The sequence below is a fragment of the Anabrus simplex genome, chromosome 1 (genome assembly GCF_040414725.1).
Source record: "Anabrus simplex isolate iqAnaSimp1 chromosome 1, ASM4041472v1, whole genome shotgun sequence".
Classification (NCBI taxonomy): Eukaryota; Metazoa; Arthropoda; class Insecta; order Orthoptera; family Tettigoniidae; genus Anabrus; species Anabrus simplex.
In genome coordinates, this window is record NC_090265.1 from 1,081,500,735 (window position 1) to 1,081,519,302 (window position 18,568).

Consider the following 18,568-nt stretch of genomic DNA (forward strand, 5'->3'; position numbering starts at 1 on the left):
TAACACAGACCTGTGGTGTTTCTCACACTGCGGTGCCATTTACAGGCAACACAAACCTATAGTGTCATCACATAAGTGTACTAACCACACCGACTCGTACTATCCCGTGGTCTTCCTCATATAGTGGGGACTAATCATAGCCAAGGCAGAACCATGGTGTCGCTCACCCATGTTGTTGCTCACATAGTGGTACTAATCACAGGTACTGTAAAAGCCGATGGCACACACTGTTGCTACTATTCACAAATCTACTTTGTGCCTAACATAGTGATACTACGCGCAAATACAAGCAACCCATGGTGTTCCCCGCGTGGTGGTACTAATTACAAGTAGTCTCATGGTTCTAATTCAGTCATCCCTCGGTCGCCCCTTTTAGTCGCCTCTTATGACAGGCAGGGGGTACCATAGGTATATTCGTCTGCATCCCCCACCCATACGGGGTAAATTGGATTGAAAAAAAAAGGTTGTAAATAATATTCAAAATCAAAGCCAACCGTAACAGAGATACATCAAGTTTTATATTTTAGATTCCCTCTGAAGCTCCCTACCATCACTACTGCTGATTTCTTTACACAATGTATAGCCAAGATACCACTTGCCCTTACCCTAAACTTAAATACCAAGTTTCATGAAAATTCCTCCATCCTTTTTCCCCAGGATGCTGCAACAGACAGAAAACTTAAACTGAACCCAAAAAAGGATATTTGTCCTGTCTGGTATAGAAACTAAGTATCAGGTTAATATTCAAAAAGTTCAAATAGAAAGACAATGTTTTACATACAGCAGACTCTCTCTAGTCACCCGGACGCCCCGGGTTAGATTCCCGGCCAGGTCGGGAAATTTTACCTGGACCTGAAGGCTGGTTCGAGGTCCACTCAGCCTACGTGATTACAAATGAGGAGCTATCTGATGGCGAGATAGCGGCCCCGGTCTAGAAAGCCAAGAATAACGGCTGAGAGGATTCGTCGTGCTAACCACATGACACCTCGTAATCTGCAGGCCTTCAGGCTGAGCAGCGGTCGCTTGGTAGGCCAAGGCCCTTCAAGGGCTGTAGTGCCATGGGGTTTGGTTTGGATTTTAGACTCCCTCTAGTTCAGCTGCCAGAAAGTCTCACCGGCACCTGTCCCTGAGTCACGCTTCCCTTCCTTATCTCCTGCCCTGCTCAGACAGAAATAACTCACCACCTGTCTACTTTCCAGTTACATCAGTTGATAGTTACCTTTTGTTTACAACAGTCTGTGATAGTTTAACGAAGTGTTAGTGTACCTTTACAAATTACATTGACCTTTTGTAATATGTTTTTCTGCATTTAATTTTCCATTGCGAGTGTTTGTCTCTCACCGGGAGTGAAACTTTATTGGCACGGAGACATCATAAAGACAACTCATTTTGGACGAGTACACTTGGTAAAGTCACATGCATTCTACTTGCCTTACAATTGGTTCTTTTAGACACGATATGATGCGGAGCAAAGTTCTCTGCGAAACGTAAAGAGTTTCACCTTGTTTCCTTGGCATAAGCCCATATCATGTCTAGAAGTACAGGCCGTGAAAGCACCAATGTTAACAATTGGTTATTTATTTATGTACTGTATTTCACTTAAGCTAAATACTGGTATTTATAGCACATTGTTGCTTAGTCCGGCCTAGGGTCTGGTCCCAAAGTGGCCAATCTAGAGGGAGACTACTGTAAATAGATATTCATTTAACCATCTGGTGAACAAGACTTATAATTTGACTAATATATTCAAAATCATAATCCTCTATCTAAAGAAGTATTTAGATTATGAAAGAGACTGAATCAAAACAAAGCAAGTTGGCTATGCAGTTCAGATCACGTTGCTGTGAGCTTGCAGTTGGGGGATCATGGGTTCAAATACCAATCTCAGCAGCCCTGAAGATGTTTTTCCATGGTTTCTAATGTTCACACTAAGCAAATGCTAGTGAGACTTCATCAGATTTTTATGCAAGTAGCGATCTTCAAGGTAACCAACCAATTGTGTAACATTGGCAGCACCAACTACTGTAATTGTCATCTAGTATTTTTTTCCCCACTGTACTCACAAATTAATATTACCAGTTATACTTCCCACTTTCACGTCTGGTGTCTACCACCCTATTTCCATGGCCCTTTCTTTTGTGGATACTCTCAGTCTTCAAAGGTACAAACTTCATCTTTCTCCTCAGCAATCTATAGCCACACAGATTTTTACATTAAAAGAACAATCACCACTACTGACAGATTTGAATTATGGTCATCGTCATGCCAAGCTGGCGATGAAATCACCACGCTTCATAGTAGTTGAAACTAAAATAGTGATATACCACCCTTTTTGAGAGAGAGAGAATTCTCAAATTATTTTTAATCATTCTGAATATTTTCTAAAACCAGGAAAATTCACCAAAAGTTACAGAAATATTAAAAGTCTTATTGCATAATCTGTCCATAATCTCCAAGTTTCAGAAAAAAGAGTCATTTTCAAACCCAATTAAAAATTCAATAATGATGTGAGGTGTTTCCAAAAATGTAATTCTAACTATGAAACTGCAAGATTTGAATGAGACTTCATAAGGGAGGTTTTGCACACATTAAAAGTATACAAGGATACAAAGGGTAGCAAATAAAATATAATCTTACTTCCATCTTGATGTAAAAGCCTTGTAGGATGTAGAGACAGGAAGTGCAAGAGGGCGGCCATCAGCAAACACCTGACACAGCACCATAAGGTCTGCACAGCCTCCCTGATATAGTCCTGAGAACTTGAGTGTAGGGTCAGCCAGGAGCTTGTGATACTCTGTCTTGTGTCGAAGTCCTTCAAGAGTTCCACTGCCAAGAATATAAAACAGTAATGATTTATCGCATACCAAAATAAAATGAACATGCTGTAAATAATCTAGGATAGTTGGTTTCCTTCTATACTACGAGGATAATCCCAAAAATAAGGTCTCCTATTTTTTTTTATAAATGCAGAACTCTGTTTATGTGGCTGTTTGTTACAATACTGTGAAGAGTGTTTCGTGCTAACATATAATTATGCGCACGCCGTGCTGAGGCACTCAGTTTTGGCTTGACAGCCATTGAGAATGGAGCTTCCATTGGACTTTACCTCCAAGTGGGAAGTGCGCGCAGTTATTCGGTTTTTGAACGCAAAAGGTACCGAACCGATTGAAATTCATCGCCAACTGACGGAAGTGTATGGCGAGTCGTGCATGGATGTCAAAAAAGTTTAAGTGGTGTAGAGAGTTTGCAGCCAGTCAGACTGAAATTCACGACAAACAAAGGAGCGAGAGACCGTCAATTTCCAGGAAGACAGTCGTGAACGTTGAGCAAATCATGCGTGAAGATTGGCGGATCACCCTGGATAATCTCTGCACTTTGGTTCCTGAGGTTTCCCGAAGTGCCGCTCACAGAATTTTAACTAAAAAGTTGAAATAACGGAAGGTGTGCGCAAGATGGATGCCATGCATGTTGACTGAAGACCACATGCGGCAACAAGTTGATTCTTCCTGCGCATTTCTTCAACGCTTTGCAGCCGAACAGGACAACTTTTTGGAATCAACTGTCACGGGTGACGAAACTGGGTGTTCCACTTTATACCCGAGACCAAGCAACAATCACGACAGTGGCAGCAGCCCTCTTCACCAAACCCGCGGAAATTCAAGCAAAACACAGTCTGCCGGTAAAATCATGACAACTGTGTTTTGGGATCACAAAGGGGTATTGCTGGTCGACTTTAACGCCCGCTGGGACAACAATTAATGCTGACAGGTACGGCGAGACCCTGAAAAGGCTCAGACAGGCAATTCAGAACCGGAGAAGAGGAATGTTGAGCAAGGGCGTAAATATTCTCCATGACAACACTCACCCGCACGACCCTGCAAACCGTTGCTTTCCTGCAACAGTTTCAGTGGAACAACATCACCCACCCTATAGTCCCAACTTGGTGCCCAGTGACTACTATCACTTGTTCCCTAAGTTGAAAGAACATTTGGCTGGAAAGCGATTCAGCACTGATGACAAGGGGAAAGATGAGGTTTACAACTTCCTGAACAGCACGGTGGCAAGCTGGTATGACATGGTCATACAAAAACTGTCAAACTGTATACAAAAATGCATCGACCGAAATAGTGATTATGGAGAAAAATAGCTAAATGTTCAAGCTGTAAAATGATGTAAACCATTGTAGAAATAAACAGGTCTATGTATTTATAAACAAATAAGAGACATTATTTTTGGGATTACTTTCATATTAATAAGAATGAGATGGTGTCAATGTGTTTCTGATAGGCTCAAAAACTCCTGGACCAACTGAGTTGAAATTTGGTATGACAGAGCTTGAAATCCAAGGCACTAAAGGGATCTTTTTGATGTTTATATATTTCATAGTTTCAAAGAAGTGGGAGCAATTTGGGCAATATTTGCCCTACATCAACTAAAAAAAAATAAAGTGCACCATGTGGCCTCAAAATTTAATTTAAAAGTTCTATGCATTTTCTTTGTACCTCTTAACGGTTTTCAAGAAAATTGTGTTTTTTATTGTGGTCCACGGCAAAATAACTATAATAGCAGGTAAACAGTTGGCCTTATTCAGAATCCAGTACATACAATCCACTCTTTCGATATTAAAAACACGTATTCATATATCTGCATAAAAGAAAGCATAGATATGATATACAATAATTTAAAAAATAAAGTAAAATATCCATACAAGAAATTCAGGAATTTATGTTCATTCTGAAATTGGTTCTAAATAACAACTAGGGCCTACTTCAGTTTTAATAATGTAATTTACCAACAGAATGGTTTGGCCATGGGGTCGCCAGCCTCAGGGATATTGGCAGAAATTTACTTAGATAATTTAGAATATACAAAGATCTTAAACAAACCCATATTCAATAATATCTGCTACTGGGCTTGCTATGTGGATGATCTGGCTATATTAAATTAAGACCTTGGAAATGCGGCCAATACCCTAGATCCACCTATCAATTTTACACTGGAATCTGAATCCCAACAGAATCTAAATTATTTAGATTCAAGTATTACTAGACATCCCAACCAACTATCTTATCATATCTTTAGAAAACAAACTCAAATAGTTGGTACAATCCAAAATGATTCTCTCCATCCCCAATCCCATAAAAATCCAGCATACTATAGTATGGTAAATAGAGCATTCACCATCGCCTTATCTAAAAGAGACCTTCAAAATTAATGTTATATGATCAATAGCTAAATCAAACGGGTATAATGCACACTTTATCAATAAAATCAACACAACTAAAAGACGTCAAATTTCTACTTTAAACAGAGAATCAGTAGACAAAGAAACATATTGCTCCTTCATGTTCAATAATATAAACATATACCAAATTACTAATATTTTCAAGAGACATAACCAGCAAATAGCTTTTAAAACAAATAACAATTTTTCCAATTTCTTTAATACACGTACTATCAATCAAACTAATAAGTTTTCTCAATCGGGTGTCTACAAACTGCAGTGCAATAGCTGTGAAAGTACATATATAGAAAAACAGGACGTATTTTTTCAGTAAGATACATGGAACATGTCAATGCTTCAAGATACAATCATTTCTCTGCCATGGTACAACATATGACAGACTTAAAACATAATTTTACATCAATTGACCAAGATCTATGCTCATTGAAAGTGGATAAGAAAGGCACCATGTTCAACATATTGGAGAACTGTTTCATTCATTTAGAACAGTACTTTAACCCTAACCATAATATTAATGAAATAAATGAAAAATTAATATTCTGCTCAATATAATCATTCCTATATACACAAAGTATAAACGGAAGAAAGACACATTAAGTCCACCAATCAGTTCAGACCTACCTACCCCCCACCACACCCCTCTTCCAACCCCTGCCATCGTAAGCTATATTCCGCTCCCTCTCAACAATCAGTCTGGTGTTGGTATCCGTACCAGGTGCACGCAACTTACAAAGAACATAGGGGTGAGTGTCATACAGCTATATATATTTATCTCGATCTTCTAGCTTCCCTTCTTTTCTCAATTTACTTCAAGTTATTTTCTTTTCAGACATTCACTTCACAACAAATTAAACAACAGATCACTACATCTGGCAAAAAGAAATAACTATTCATATTACGAATGTGCCCTTAAAGCTACATAAAAGTCATTACCCATATTACTATTGAACAAATAAATTATAAATCAAGTTGCTCGTCTACATAGATAAGGATACCAACTCCCAGATCAACTCACGAACATTTGGCTGCTGTAGAAGCGATGAAATAGTTCGGCATCAACCACAGCAGTTTTGATGTGTTATTTAGTTTCAAGTTTGATTATGTTATTCAGACTTCATCAATGTTTTAAATTAAGACTGTAAATTGTGATATACCAGAATGTTTAAATTATTATTGGTTATTATGTTAATTGTGGATATATACAAAATAATATTTCAACAATCTTTTTTTTTTTTAAACTTCGCTCCAGCTCGAAAGTCTAAGGTGTAAGATAAAAGAATTCATCCAGCAGAGCGTTATCAGTAAAAGTGTCCATAACGCTGGCAGCATTTCCTCGCTGGATAGCAATTCCTATCCGCTGCCTCAGGAATTCTGTTGAAGAGGAGTCTCCAGTGATTGCTGTTAGTTGTATGCATGTCTTCCAATTGGAGCATGGATGAAGATGACCCAATATATATGGGGTCGAAACTAGTCCCAGTTTTATAAGACAATATACAAGCCAATGGTATTGAATAGGTGGACCCTTCTCTACCGTTTGATAATGCATAAATTAGATAAACTGAAGAGAATTTTACAGCTGTTAAGGGAGTAATTAAAGTGGTTGTAAAACTTCAGTATTGTCCGCCAGCTACCACCACAAGAGCATGCAATATGGGGATGGAGGACGCTGCTCTCTTGTTAGCACCTTACTTACTCGGATAATGCTACCAACTGTTACTTAAGCACTCTTCTTTATTGGTCTGTGCATAATGCACATCCTGGCTAGTGACAAAATCCATTGCTCTAACACATCAGGGATGACTAGCAGAGATCCTCTCGAAGGAAATGTTGCCACTGTTTCATGTCAGACCATTGGTCTAATTGTTTGGGTGTTCCCTGGTTGGTAATGAAACTGTGTTGAATTCTGGAAGTGATTTTCATGTCAGACCATTGGTCTAATTGTTTGGGTGTTCCCTGGTTGGTAATGAAACTGTGTTGAATTCTGGAAGTGATTTCATGCTGAATTAATTTTACCCAATAGCAGTGTTCATTCAAACAACTAGTTTAGATAATGTTCTTTGTTCTTTGATATTTTGCAATAACAGTAAATATACTTATCAGGGAGGACATGTTTGTTCCCAGCACCAGCAATGAACACTTCTATCTCTCCTATATGTAATAATAAGAGGTAAGATTTACAACATTCAACTTCCTAAATTGTTTATTACAACCAGGACAATTGCTAAAGTTTTACCATTGAAAGTGTAAAAGGAAAATACAGCAAGGCAAACAAGTGACTTTGTTAATGATACCATTTCAGTGTACACCTTTTCCTTCTGCATTATTATTATTATTATTATTATTATTATTATTATTATTATTATTATTATTATTATTATTATCATTATCATTAACTTATTATTTATTTACCATAATTCTGTTCATAAATATGGAAGGTCTAGAGAAAAAGGGTGAGCCCCCATGTACAGATAAAATGTTCCCTAGACCTATCTTAAGATGAGATATTATATACGAAGTTTACAAAATACTTAAATAGTACAGTGCAAAGTACACATACAGTATATACTTTACTTCTTACTACTCGTTCATTCTATCAATAGCTAGCTAATCACTCATTCATTCAATCAATCCTTCATGTGCTCTTATACATCCTTTCACTCTACCAGTCTGCTGTTTGCTGAGTCCTTTCTCACATACTTCCTCTCAATCTACAAATCTGTCATTCACTCATTCACCCAAACACTCAGACTCTTGCAGAAGTTCTATTACTTTTTTTTAATATATACATCTGTAACTTTGGAAGAGGCAAGTTCTTGACTTCCCCTGACAGTGAGTTCCACTGCTCTGCAGAACACTAATAGAAACCCTTCTGAAAGGCAGAAGTTATCGTTAAAGGCAGACAAAGGGTAACTCCTTCACCTGTCTGAGCTGAGCGATAAACAAGTGATAGATGTTGGAGAGGATAAATTTCTATAGAAGCAGAGAGAGATTTACAGAGAAAGATCATGTCAGTTTGTTTGGCTATTGTCTCAATGGAAGATAACCTTACTGGATGGGAGGGAAGCAACTAAATCCTATATGGTAGTTTATAAACTTTTATTTCCAGAAAGAAATTTTTAAAAAACAGAAAAAAGTAGGCAATTCAGAATATGCAACAGCAACTGAGACAGCTGAATATTATCAGCTGAAAGTGCTTGAACAAAGTAACATATTTACCATAAAAATTGAAATGAAGTCATTATCATTCATGCATTCTTATCCCTAATTTCAAGACATCAGCAATGAATTTTAAACTGAGCAAGCTGGCTACACAGTTTGAGATGTGTAGCTTTGAGCTTGCATTTGGGAGCTAGTGATTCGAGCATCGGCAGCCCTAAAGTTTGTTTTCTGTAGTTTCCCATTTTCACACCAGGTTGTAAATTAAGGCCATGACTACACCCTTTCCAGTTCTAACCCTGTCCTATCCCATTGTTGTCAAAAGAACTGTTTGAGTCAGTGTGATGTACAGCTTTCTTTTTTTTTTTTCCTCAAGAAACTGTTAATCGTAAAATCCAATTAATTAACATTTTCCACATTACACTGTATGTAAAATCTCAAGAAACTGTTACTCGTACAATCTAACTTTCTCAAGTAACAGGGTAGCTCCGAATAAGTCATGACGGCTAAAGCTGACAAGTTAAAGTTGCAGGGTGTGGTGATGAAGCTAGCTGGGAACTTGTGAACCATTTGGGCATTTTTCAGGGCAGTTTCTTTTGTTTGGCTATACATTAAATAGTTTCATAATGGACAGAGAAGAATAAAAAGTTTAAGTGACAATATTGACATCAGTGTTAGATTGAATTTTCTGATTATGAGAGGCATCAGAAAGAGATGCAATTGGTTATACTGCCACCAGCACCTATAATATACATGGTCACAGGAATCTTGTCTGTTACAATTCAAAATAACCCTGAAAACAGAATATAGCCTACAGATATAAATTTATAGATAATTAGTGAACATTACTGCAACCGAGACATACAGATATTAAGTTACAAGTAACTATTCTCATTTTGGTTCCGTATTGAAGATGATGTATATCAAAAATATTATTATAATATTTATAGATCAATCTGTTCAATACAATACAATCCACTATTTCATGTGGTTAAAATTTATACATAATACATAAAAGTCATAGGTACTTTTTTTTTTTTTTTTTTACGGGCATCATCAGCCTATATCAATCTTAAAAATTAATGGATACTGGATCTTTCTAATCTGATAAACTATAGAGTAAAATGTTGGACACTGATTTCATAAAATGCTGTACTATAACATCTAAAATAGGGATATTGCATAGAAAGTATGTTTAAAAAAAAAAGTACAAAAACTGTGAATTAACAGTTTTTGAAGATTAAAACATGGTTAATCATGAATATTTGGGCGTTTAAAACCAAAATGGATCCTCTTCCTATACATCATTAGGACTGTGACGACTGAGTGTAAAAGCACAATCATCCAAGGGGGGTTGTTTACTCCATTCCCGTAGCATGAGTTCAAGACAGCAGGGCCGGATTAACGGGGGGACTAAAGGGGCTGTGTAAAAAGACCTACTGCTCTACCTTCGTGGATGTATATGAATATTTACGCTCGCAAAATATCGAACACGCACTCTTCCGTCCTTATCAGCTGTCGGCATTAATATTTCATTACTGCTAGAATCGGTTACCGTCCGAAGACACGAATCCTCGCTACTTACGCACTGTAATTATTGTAAAGGTTATTGTTGATGAAAATTTAAATCTGGCAGCTTGCGAGTACGGTCAGAGGGGGAAGGGGGAAGATGTCTAGGAAGTGAGCGGGAGAGGACAAGGGAAGCATGGTGGAATGCGCATGCTATACTATATCTTTGCATCAGAAAGAGAACTTCCAGTTCACCTCTGATTATTGAACCATTCGTAAGTTACAACTGTAATGTTCTTGTAAAATGGATAGAATATGTCCTAGTGGTGCCAAGAAACGTAAGATCTGTTTTGTATATCGATTTTACAGTGATGAGACAAAAATATGTTTTGGTATTATGAAATATTAACATGAAAAATAGAGAAAAATTGTAGTCTTCCCTATTCAATTTAAGTGGAAGTAGTTCTAAAACGACTTCAGTGTGCTAGTCTTACGTGATGTTACAAAGAAGGGGCCCCACATTCTTAAATAGCCCAGGGCCCCCAAACACCTTAATCCGGCACTTTTTTTTTTTTTTTACAAGAAAATAAATGTATTGATTAGGTGGAATTTTTCTTTCCTTTTATGACGATTAATCCGGCACTGCAAGATAGTAAAATCAAAGTCAGTTATTTAAAATAGAAGTGTGCACGTATCAAATGTGTAAAATATGTACGGTTGATTTATCAGAAAGTCATAGAAAAGAAGATGGGACTTCTTGTGGAGACGTTGCTAATGATAAAATATTGTGTCAAAGCTAGCTGATTTCAGTGTTTAGTTATGTTAGTACGGTAATCAATTGGATCCAAAAGACTGTCAAGTGGGTGTTATTAACCCTGTTGAAACATTTGTTCGAAGAAATGATTGAGTTTTTACTCGTACAGTGCAACACTAGCTTGACTGACCTTTCTACTTCTAGTCAAGCTAGTGTTGCTGGAACAGCCCGACGTATTTAACACGCACCGTACGAGTAAAAACTATCATTTCTTCAAACAAATGTTTCAACAGGGTTAATAACACCGACTTGACCGTCTTTTGGATCCAATTGATTACCGTACTAACATAACTAAACATTGACATCAGCTAGCTTTGACAACATTTTATCATTAGCAACGTCTCCACAAGAAGTCCCATCTTTTCTACGACTTTCTGATAAATCAACTGTACATATTTTACACATTTGATATGTGCACACTTCTATTTTAAATAACTGACATTGATTTTACCATCTTGAACTCTTGCTATGGGAATGGAGTAAACATCCCCCTTGGATGATTGTGCTTTTACACTCAAGGTCGTCACAGTCCTAATGATGTATAAGAAGAGGATCCATTTTGTTTTAAACGTCCAAATATTCATGATTAACCACGTTATAATCTTCAAAAACTGTCAATTCACAGTTTTTTTTTTTTTTTTGGAGTAAACATCCCCCTTGGATGATTGTGCTTTTACACTCAAGGTCGTCACAGTCCTAATGATGTATAAGAAGAGGATCCATTTTGTTTTAAACGTCCAAATATTCATGATTAACCACGTTATAATCTTCAAAAACTGTCAATTCACAGTTTGTTTTTTTTAATTATTTTTTTTAACATACTTTCTGTGCAATATCCTTATTTCAGATGTTATAGTAGAGCATTTTATGAAATCATTGTCCAACATTTTATTCTATAGTTTATCAGATTAGAAAGATCCAGTATCCATTAATTTTTAAGATTGATATAGGCTGATGATGCCCGTAAAAAAAAAAAAAGGGGGTGAAACATGTACCTATGTGACTTTTATGTATTATGTATAAATTTTAACCACATGAAATAGTGGATTGTATTGTATTGAACAGGTGGATCTATAAATATTATAATAATATTTGTGATATACATACAGATATGTCAGAGATCGGAGCATACCTTCTTGCCCCGGGTTGGGTAGCTCAGATGTTAAGACCGCTGGCCTTCTGAGCCCAAGTTGGTGGATCAGATCAAAGCTCAGTCCAGTGGTATTTGAAGGTACTCAAATATGTCAGCCTCGTGTCGGTAGATTTACCGGCATGTTAAAGAACTCCTGCAGGACAAAATTCCGGTGCCTCCGCATCTCCAATAACCAAAAAGTAGTTAGTGGTAGGTACATAAAACCAATATTATTATTATTATTATACCTATTTGAACTGGTACAACTTTCAGCAAAATTCATCAGTATTATGCTGCTACCAAATATTGTGAATAAAACAATCAGAGGAATAACTGAATCTAGTGTTTGCCAAGTACTACTAGACTTTTTTTTTAAAGAAAAAGGACCTAAATTTGTCTAAGAACTCTTTAAGTACAATAGAGCACTATTAATTTAAAAGAAAAAAGTCAAGAAAAATCTTGTTCACTCTACTACACTTCAACAATGAATTCTGTAGTTCACATGTACCGTACTTGGGAAAGGGATGTCACAATGAACCAAAGCCTAATGCTATATAGAGGCAGGTAGGATTGGGTAAAAGAAAGCTGAATTTGGCATTAAAATATTCACACTTTTGTAGATCTGAGAGTGGTTATGATTGTATGTACAAGAAAAGAAACTAAATCCAATGAGTATCACAATGGTCTGCAAGGATCTGGTGGTATAAAAACCAATGAAGCCATTTTTCCAAAAGGGTTTTCACCTAGGTGGTTCACGATTGACAGTTCTTTGCAAATAAGAAAACTTATTGTTCAGTGAACTGATGTGCAAGATACTGTGTAGCCTTCTCAACAAAAATAAAAAAAAGAAGAAATGAATTGAGTTTCATCAATATGGAGGTGCGTTTGTTGACTACTACCCAAAAGCTTTGTATGAATGGTAAAATAAAAACATGTAGTAGTAATTTCATATGACAAAGAAGTAGCATATATAAAGTATATTGTCACCTTGAACACAATACGATGCCATGATAAGGAAGGGAAAATAATTAGGCTACATAAAGAAGCCCAGGAAACAAATAGAATAGTAGTATACATGCACAGAATTTTAAATAAAGCATATCATTAATGGCTTCAGAAAGAAATTTTAAGGAAAGGAAACTTTGGAGAAGGGAAAGGCACATATCTAAATTGATAATTGTATAGTCTAAAATAAAAATCATAAGAGGACTTGGAAACATTCGGTTAAACTAAATGGGATTCCTTTTCTTTGAAGATATTAAAAATTATAATGTAGAGAGAAAAATAAGAGTGAGGGATGCAATGGTCAAAACAAAGTAGCATTTGAAAACAGCAGCTTGTACATCAAATATATTACATAGAATTTCAGAACTCAATCGGAATAGAATGATAACTGATCAGATCACTATTTAGATGCAGAGAAAATGGTCAAAACGTAGTGCCTACATCTAATAGACATAACTACATCACTTATGTGTACCTGCATAATACTTCACAACACCATGTAATTTTTATCCAAAAGAAATTTAGGACTATCACCATACAGGTAAGATATGAAATTTCAAGGTTCAAATTTCTAGACATGATCCAATTAGCAGAATTTGGCATTTTTCTTTCTATAATAATAATAATGAGGAATGTGTAATGTAACACTGTTAAAAACACACGCTAAGATGATTAATTGATCATGGATAAAAAACAAAAAGAAATGCTCGAATGTTTGTTTAAATGATCATTTCACTAAAAACGATTCTTAAAATATAATCCGAGTGGAGTACTCCACAATAATCACGTAAAAAGGATTTATCAGAATTTTTGCCCCATTCGTGAGATGAAAGCGTTCCCAGATACTCTTCATTTAGACTCACATTTTGATTTGTATCTTCGTCTCCAGCGAAGAGCTGTAAACATAATTGAAGACATGGCTGATTTCTTCCATTCCCCTGATGTGAAATTATTTTACTGCCATTGATTGCAACTACGCTGGCCTACAACGAACTCCATGTGACACTTCAAAAACAGCTGATCCTCATCGCTAGTAAGAAGACGTTTGATAAGTCGATCATAATAACATCGAGACATAAAAAGGATCGATTAGTAGCACAGCAAAGACTATTCCATTTTTTTTTTTTAAATTCCAATATTAATCGTATTACAAATGGGATTGTGGTTCAGTTGTATACATTGAATGCGCTTGTATTTTCAGTAAAATAAAAGTTTTTTAGGAGTCCGTATGGCTTACTTCAAGCTTATTCAAATATAAGCAAAATACGCTAATTGTATTGGCACAAGCAGCCCAGTGTTAATTTGCAATACGGTATTGTAGAAGGGTGATAGTGTGGCCAAATACAGTAGAAACAAAATGCGACACTCTGCGAGATATAGAGGGACAGTGATTACAGCTCTATCTAGCGGAGTGACCTGGAGTTACTGATTGTCATAAGGGCACGTGTATGTGTTTGTGAAGTTTTCGGCGTTATTTATGCGTTTGCATTAAGTTGACATAAGTAAATAGGAGCGTGTGTCATTCCTTTCTGTATATCCCTTCAAAATAAGTGGAAAGATACGTGCTGCGTTTGGCTGCAATAACTATGAAGTGCAGAAGGATTCGCGGACTTTCTTCCGTTTCCCTCGTGACAAGAAAATACTGTGTTTGCATATCAAAATCAAATCAAAATCTTTTTATTTGCAAATGAGGTGTCTACCTCGGTGGCAAATGGTACACTAAAATACATTATTGTCAAGCACTAAATATTAAATTAACAAGAGAAGAAAATTTTCCTATAATACAATATTATACAATTTACGCTAACATTTTTTTCTATTAAACACACAGCTCATCCTTAATAAATTTATATTGTTTACAAACTTCTACTTATAATATCTCCTGTACTACTTACAAATATAGTCAACTGATATACAGTGTGTGGAATTAATTCAAATGATACTGTACAACTGGTATAATATGAAAATTTACATTGCATTTATGAAAAATTTTTCTTTACCCATTCTGGAACCTAAGTAGCATAACGAACTGCTGCGTCTTAACCAGAGCCCCTTTTGCCACCACTTTTCAGAGTTCCTGAAGGACCTTCACAGCTACCGTAGCGGTCCCAGGGCCCTCGAAGTCCCCACTGTACTTCACCCCTACAGGCAGTCCCCTACTTTGGCTGTCCAACTCCTTAGACCAGGGGATGGAATTAATTTATTCACACCACTGGCGTAGCCAAGGGGGGGCCCAGTGGGCCCCCCCCCAAAATATTTCCTGAAACTAGAGCGATGATCATCCGTTGTTTTACGTACGGTACGAACAACTTAAAGAAGGAAGCCGAAATGTTAAGTTAACGTAGTGACAAGAATCTACTAGTAGGGCTCAATAGGGCCATACATAATTCTCCATATTTGTTCTGCTTGAATGAAAGGAAGACACTTAGGATTGTGATGCGCGGGGATATTTCCCTGCAGAGGCCTCATTATTGAGAATGTAAACGTGTGTTGACAAATGTCAAGACATGAAGAAAGGGCCAATTAGCAAGGGATTACTCAGTAGGGGGCCGGAACGTGACCACCGAGATAACGGGGAGCCACGTCCAGAAACAGTTGCAAGCTTACAACATCGTGTCAGCTTTTGCATATCGGTTCCAGGAAACAACAATGTCCTAGGGATCCTCGGGTTGTACCGTGATTGAGAGAGGTGCTGTGTTTAAGTTGCAGCGCTGGGAAGACTGTGACAGGATTGTGAGCTGCACGTTAGTTCCTCATTTTGTGCCATAAGTTCTGTCACTGAGAAGCCAACACCATGTGCATCCTCGTTAAGTTATGAAAAAGTTTTTTACTTTTAAAATAGCAAGACAATCGCGGAGTCGTGCCTAAGTTCGATAGGTAGGCCTATATATTTTGTCAAATGCCCGGGGACTGATTAGAACCTCATCTTCTCATCAGGACGGCCCAGGCTTGAATAGCAGTCGATATATGAAACGTTTTTAAAATGGGAAGTCACGTTCTATTGATACGGATTCTACTTAAAACACAGATCCCGTCCCTTACGTTTCCTTATACTTTTGAGCCAGAACCTCATCATTTATGGTGGAGTATTTTGAGTATCCGGAGCCTCCGTGGCTCAGACGGCAGCGCGTCGGCCTCTCACCGCTGGATACCGTGGGTCAAATCCCGGTTACTCCATGTGAGATTTGTGCTGGACAAAGCGGAGGTGGGACAGGTTTTTCTCCGGGTACTCCGGTTTTCCCTGTCATCTTTCATTCCAGCAACACTCTTCATTCTCATTTCATAGCATTTATCAGTCATTAATATATCATTTTGGGAGTGGCGACACCATCGTACTAATAGCCCATATCTGCTTCATTCAACACATCCCTGACCCGGTCAATGACTGGAAAACAGGTTGTAGGTTCTCATTTTCATTTTGAGTATCCAACCATTCTTCGGACTTACCTTGTACCTTAAATGATGAGTGGATGTAGTGGCGTACCCACAAACAAATTTCAGTCCAGGCCAGTAGTGTGGATACAACTTTTCCTTGGAAGCGGGTGTGAATTTTTTTTTTTTAGAATTTGCTTTACGTCGCACCGTAGGAAAGGGCTGAGAGTGGGAAGAAGCGGCCGTGGCCTCAATTAAGGTACAGCCCCAGCATTTTCCTGGTGTGAAAATGGGAAACCACAGAAAACCATCTTTAGGGCTGCCGATAGTGGTGTTTGAACCCACTATCTTCCGGATGCAAGCTCACAGCTGTGCGCCCCTAACCTCACAGCTAACTCGCCCGGTGGTCCTACCGAGTGCGGTGACGGATCTTCAGTAGATATTGTTGGTTTTGATTGTTCCCATGTACAATCATAGCTTCTGTACTCTTAACATACACCGGCTGCATTATTGAAACTGTTCGTAAAATTGATAATATCGTTCTTCGTTTGTGAGGAAGTAAAATCTTTATTTAATTCATCTTCTTAAAAAAGGGACCACTTTGGTACTACACTCCGTGAAGGTGACTACCTTCCAGGCCGTAGATATTTCGATTACGGGAGACTCAAGGAAAATTCTAATGCACCCAAAAACAAGGTTGTATCCTCCCGATCCCATGCCTTTCTTAACTCTGTCAGTGCCGGGAATCGAATGCAGAATGCCTTAAGTCAAATTCGAAAATAAGGAGACCTGAAAGTAACCAGCCGGCCCCACGGTGTAGGGGTAGCGTGCCTGCTTCTTACCGGAGGCCCCGGGTTCGATTCCCGGCCAGGTCAAGGACTTTTACCTGGATCTGAGGGCTGGTTCGAGGTACACTCAGCCCACGTGTTTATAATTGAGGAGCTATTTGACGGTGAGATGGCGGCCCCGGTCTAGAAAGCCAAGAATAACGGTGGAGAGGATTCGTCGTGCTGACCACACGACACCTCGTAATCTGCAGGCCTCCGGGCTGGACAGCCGTCGCTTGGTAGGCGATGGCGCTTCGGGGCTCTTACGTCATGGAGTTTGGTTTATAAAAATGAACAGAGAAGGAAGCGACACCCCTGCATGGCTCCTTAGCTTCCAGCTAGTTCTTCTGTCCGGCCTCGTGCATTTAGGACAGTAAGAACACGTACGCCTTAATAAATGCTCCTCATAAAACCTTTGTAAAAATACTAACTGCATCTATTTATAACAATAATCACAAACGCCTTCTTTTTATGTGGTTCAGTTGGTTGTGTCTCTGTCCTGAGTCCGAGTTCACAGGTTCAAATCCCGGCTTGGATTGGTAACCCTTAAAACGGTGTTGAAATGGCAACAGCTCAGTGTCGTTGGTTTCTGGCACGTTAATAAAAATTATACATACGAATATTAGCGTCACAAAACTCTAACTTTATACTGCTATATTCTGTATCCCAGGCTTGCGAGGAAAGTAATTAACAATTTACTTTACGTCGCACCGACACAGATAGGTCTTATGGCGACGGTGGGATAGGAAAGGCTTAGGAGTGGGAAGGAAGCGGCCGTGGCCTTAATTAATGTACAGCTCCAGCATTTGCCTGGTGTGAAAATTGGAAACCATGGGAAAACATTTTTAGGGCTGGCGACAGTGGGATTCGAATCCACTATCTCCCGCATGCAAGCTCACAGCTGCGTGGCCCTAACCAAGTTGGAAACTAATAGGACATAGCATATGTTGTAACGCGTGTTTTTCTGTACCAACTAACAAAATATCTATACCCATACGCTTTACATTATTTATTTATTTATTTATTTATTTATTTATTTATTTATTTATTTATTTATTTATTTATTTATTTATTTATTTATTTATTTATTTATTAGTGCCTTCAGTACAGTGGCGAAGTTAGGGCTCCAGGCCCTCTCGTACACTTAACCACATACTAATCAGAATCTTAAATAAAATACTGAGATACTTAAAATAGTTAAAGCTACATAAATTAATAGAATTGAAAATACATTTAAATAAATTACTTACTAAATTAATATTAGAACTAATTAATATTAAAAACTCTTAAAAATGGCTAATCCTCAGGAACGCACACATTCATACTTCAACCATTCAGTCAGCTGAAGCAGGTAGTCTCGGCAGGTGACCTTAAATCGTGATTTTTTAAAAAAGCTTGTTTCTCTGACCTGAACTGGCAGGGAATTACATAATCTGGCGACAGTCACCACAAATTGTCTATTAATTTTATTTGTGCGGTGCAGTGAAACAGAAAGAATGAATCTAGAA

General features: G+C 37.8%; 1 protein-coding gene across 3 annotated transcripts in view; it reads right to left on the minus strand.

Annotated features, from left to right (window-relative positions):
* Pi3K59F (phosphatidylinositol 3-kinase 59F) overlaps nucleotides 1-13,879 on the minus strand; it is a 184,771-nt gene extending 170,892 nt beyond the window's left edge. For all 3 annotated transcript variants that reach the window (XM_067137214.2, XM_067137213.2, XM_067137212.2), the window contains exons 1-2: nucleotides 13,725-13,879; nucleotides 2,638-2,826 (exon numbers count right to left, since the gene is read on the minus strand). In XM_067137214.2, coding sequence (XP_066993315.2) covers nucleotides 2,638-2,826; nucleotides 13,725-13,795 — 260 coding nt within the window. In that variant the 5' untranslated portion in view covers nucleotides 13,796-13,879. The remainder of the gene's footprint in view (nucleotides 1-2,637; nucleotides 2,827-13,724) is intronic.
* Between the last annotated feature and the right edge of the window lie 4,689 nt (nucleotides 13,880-18,568).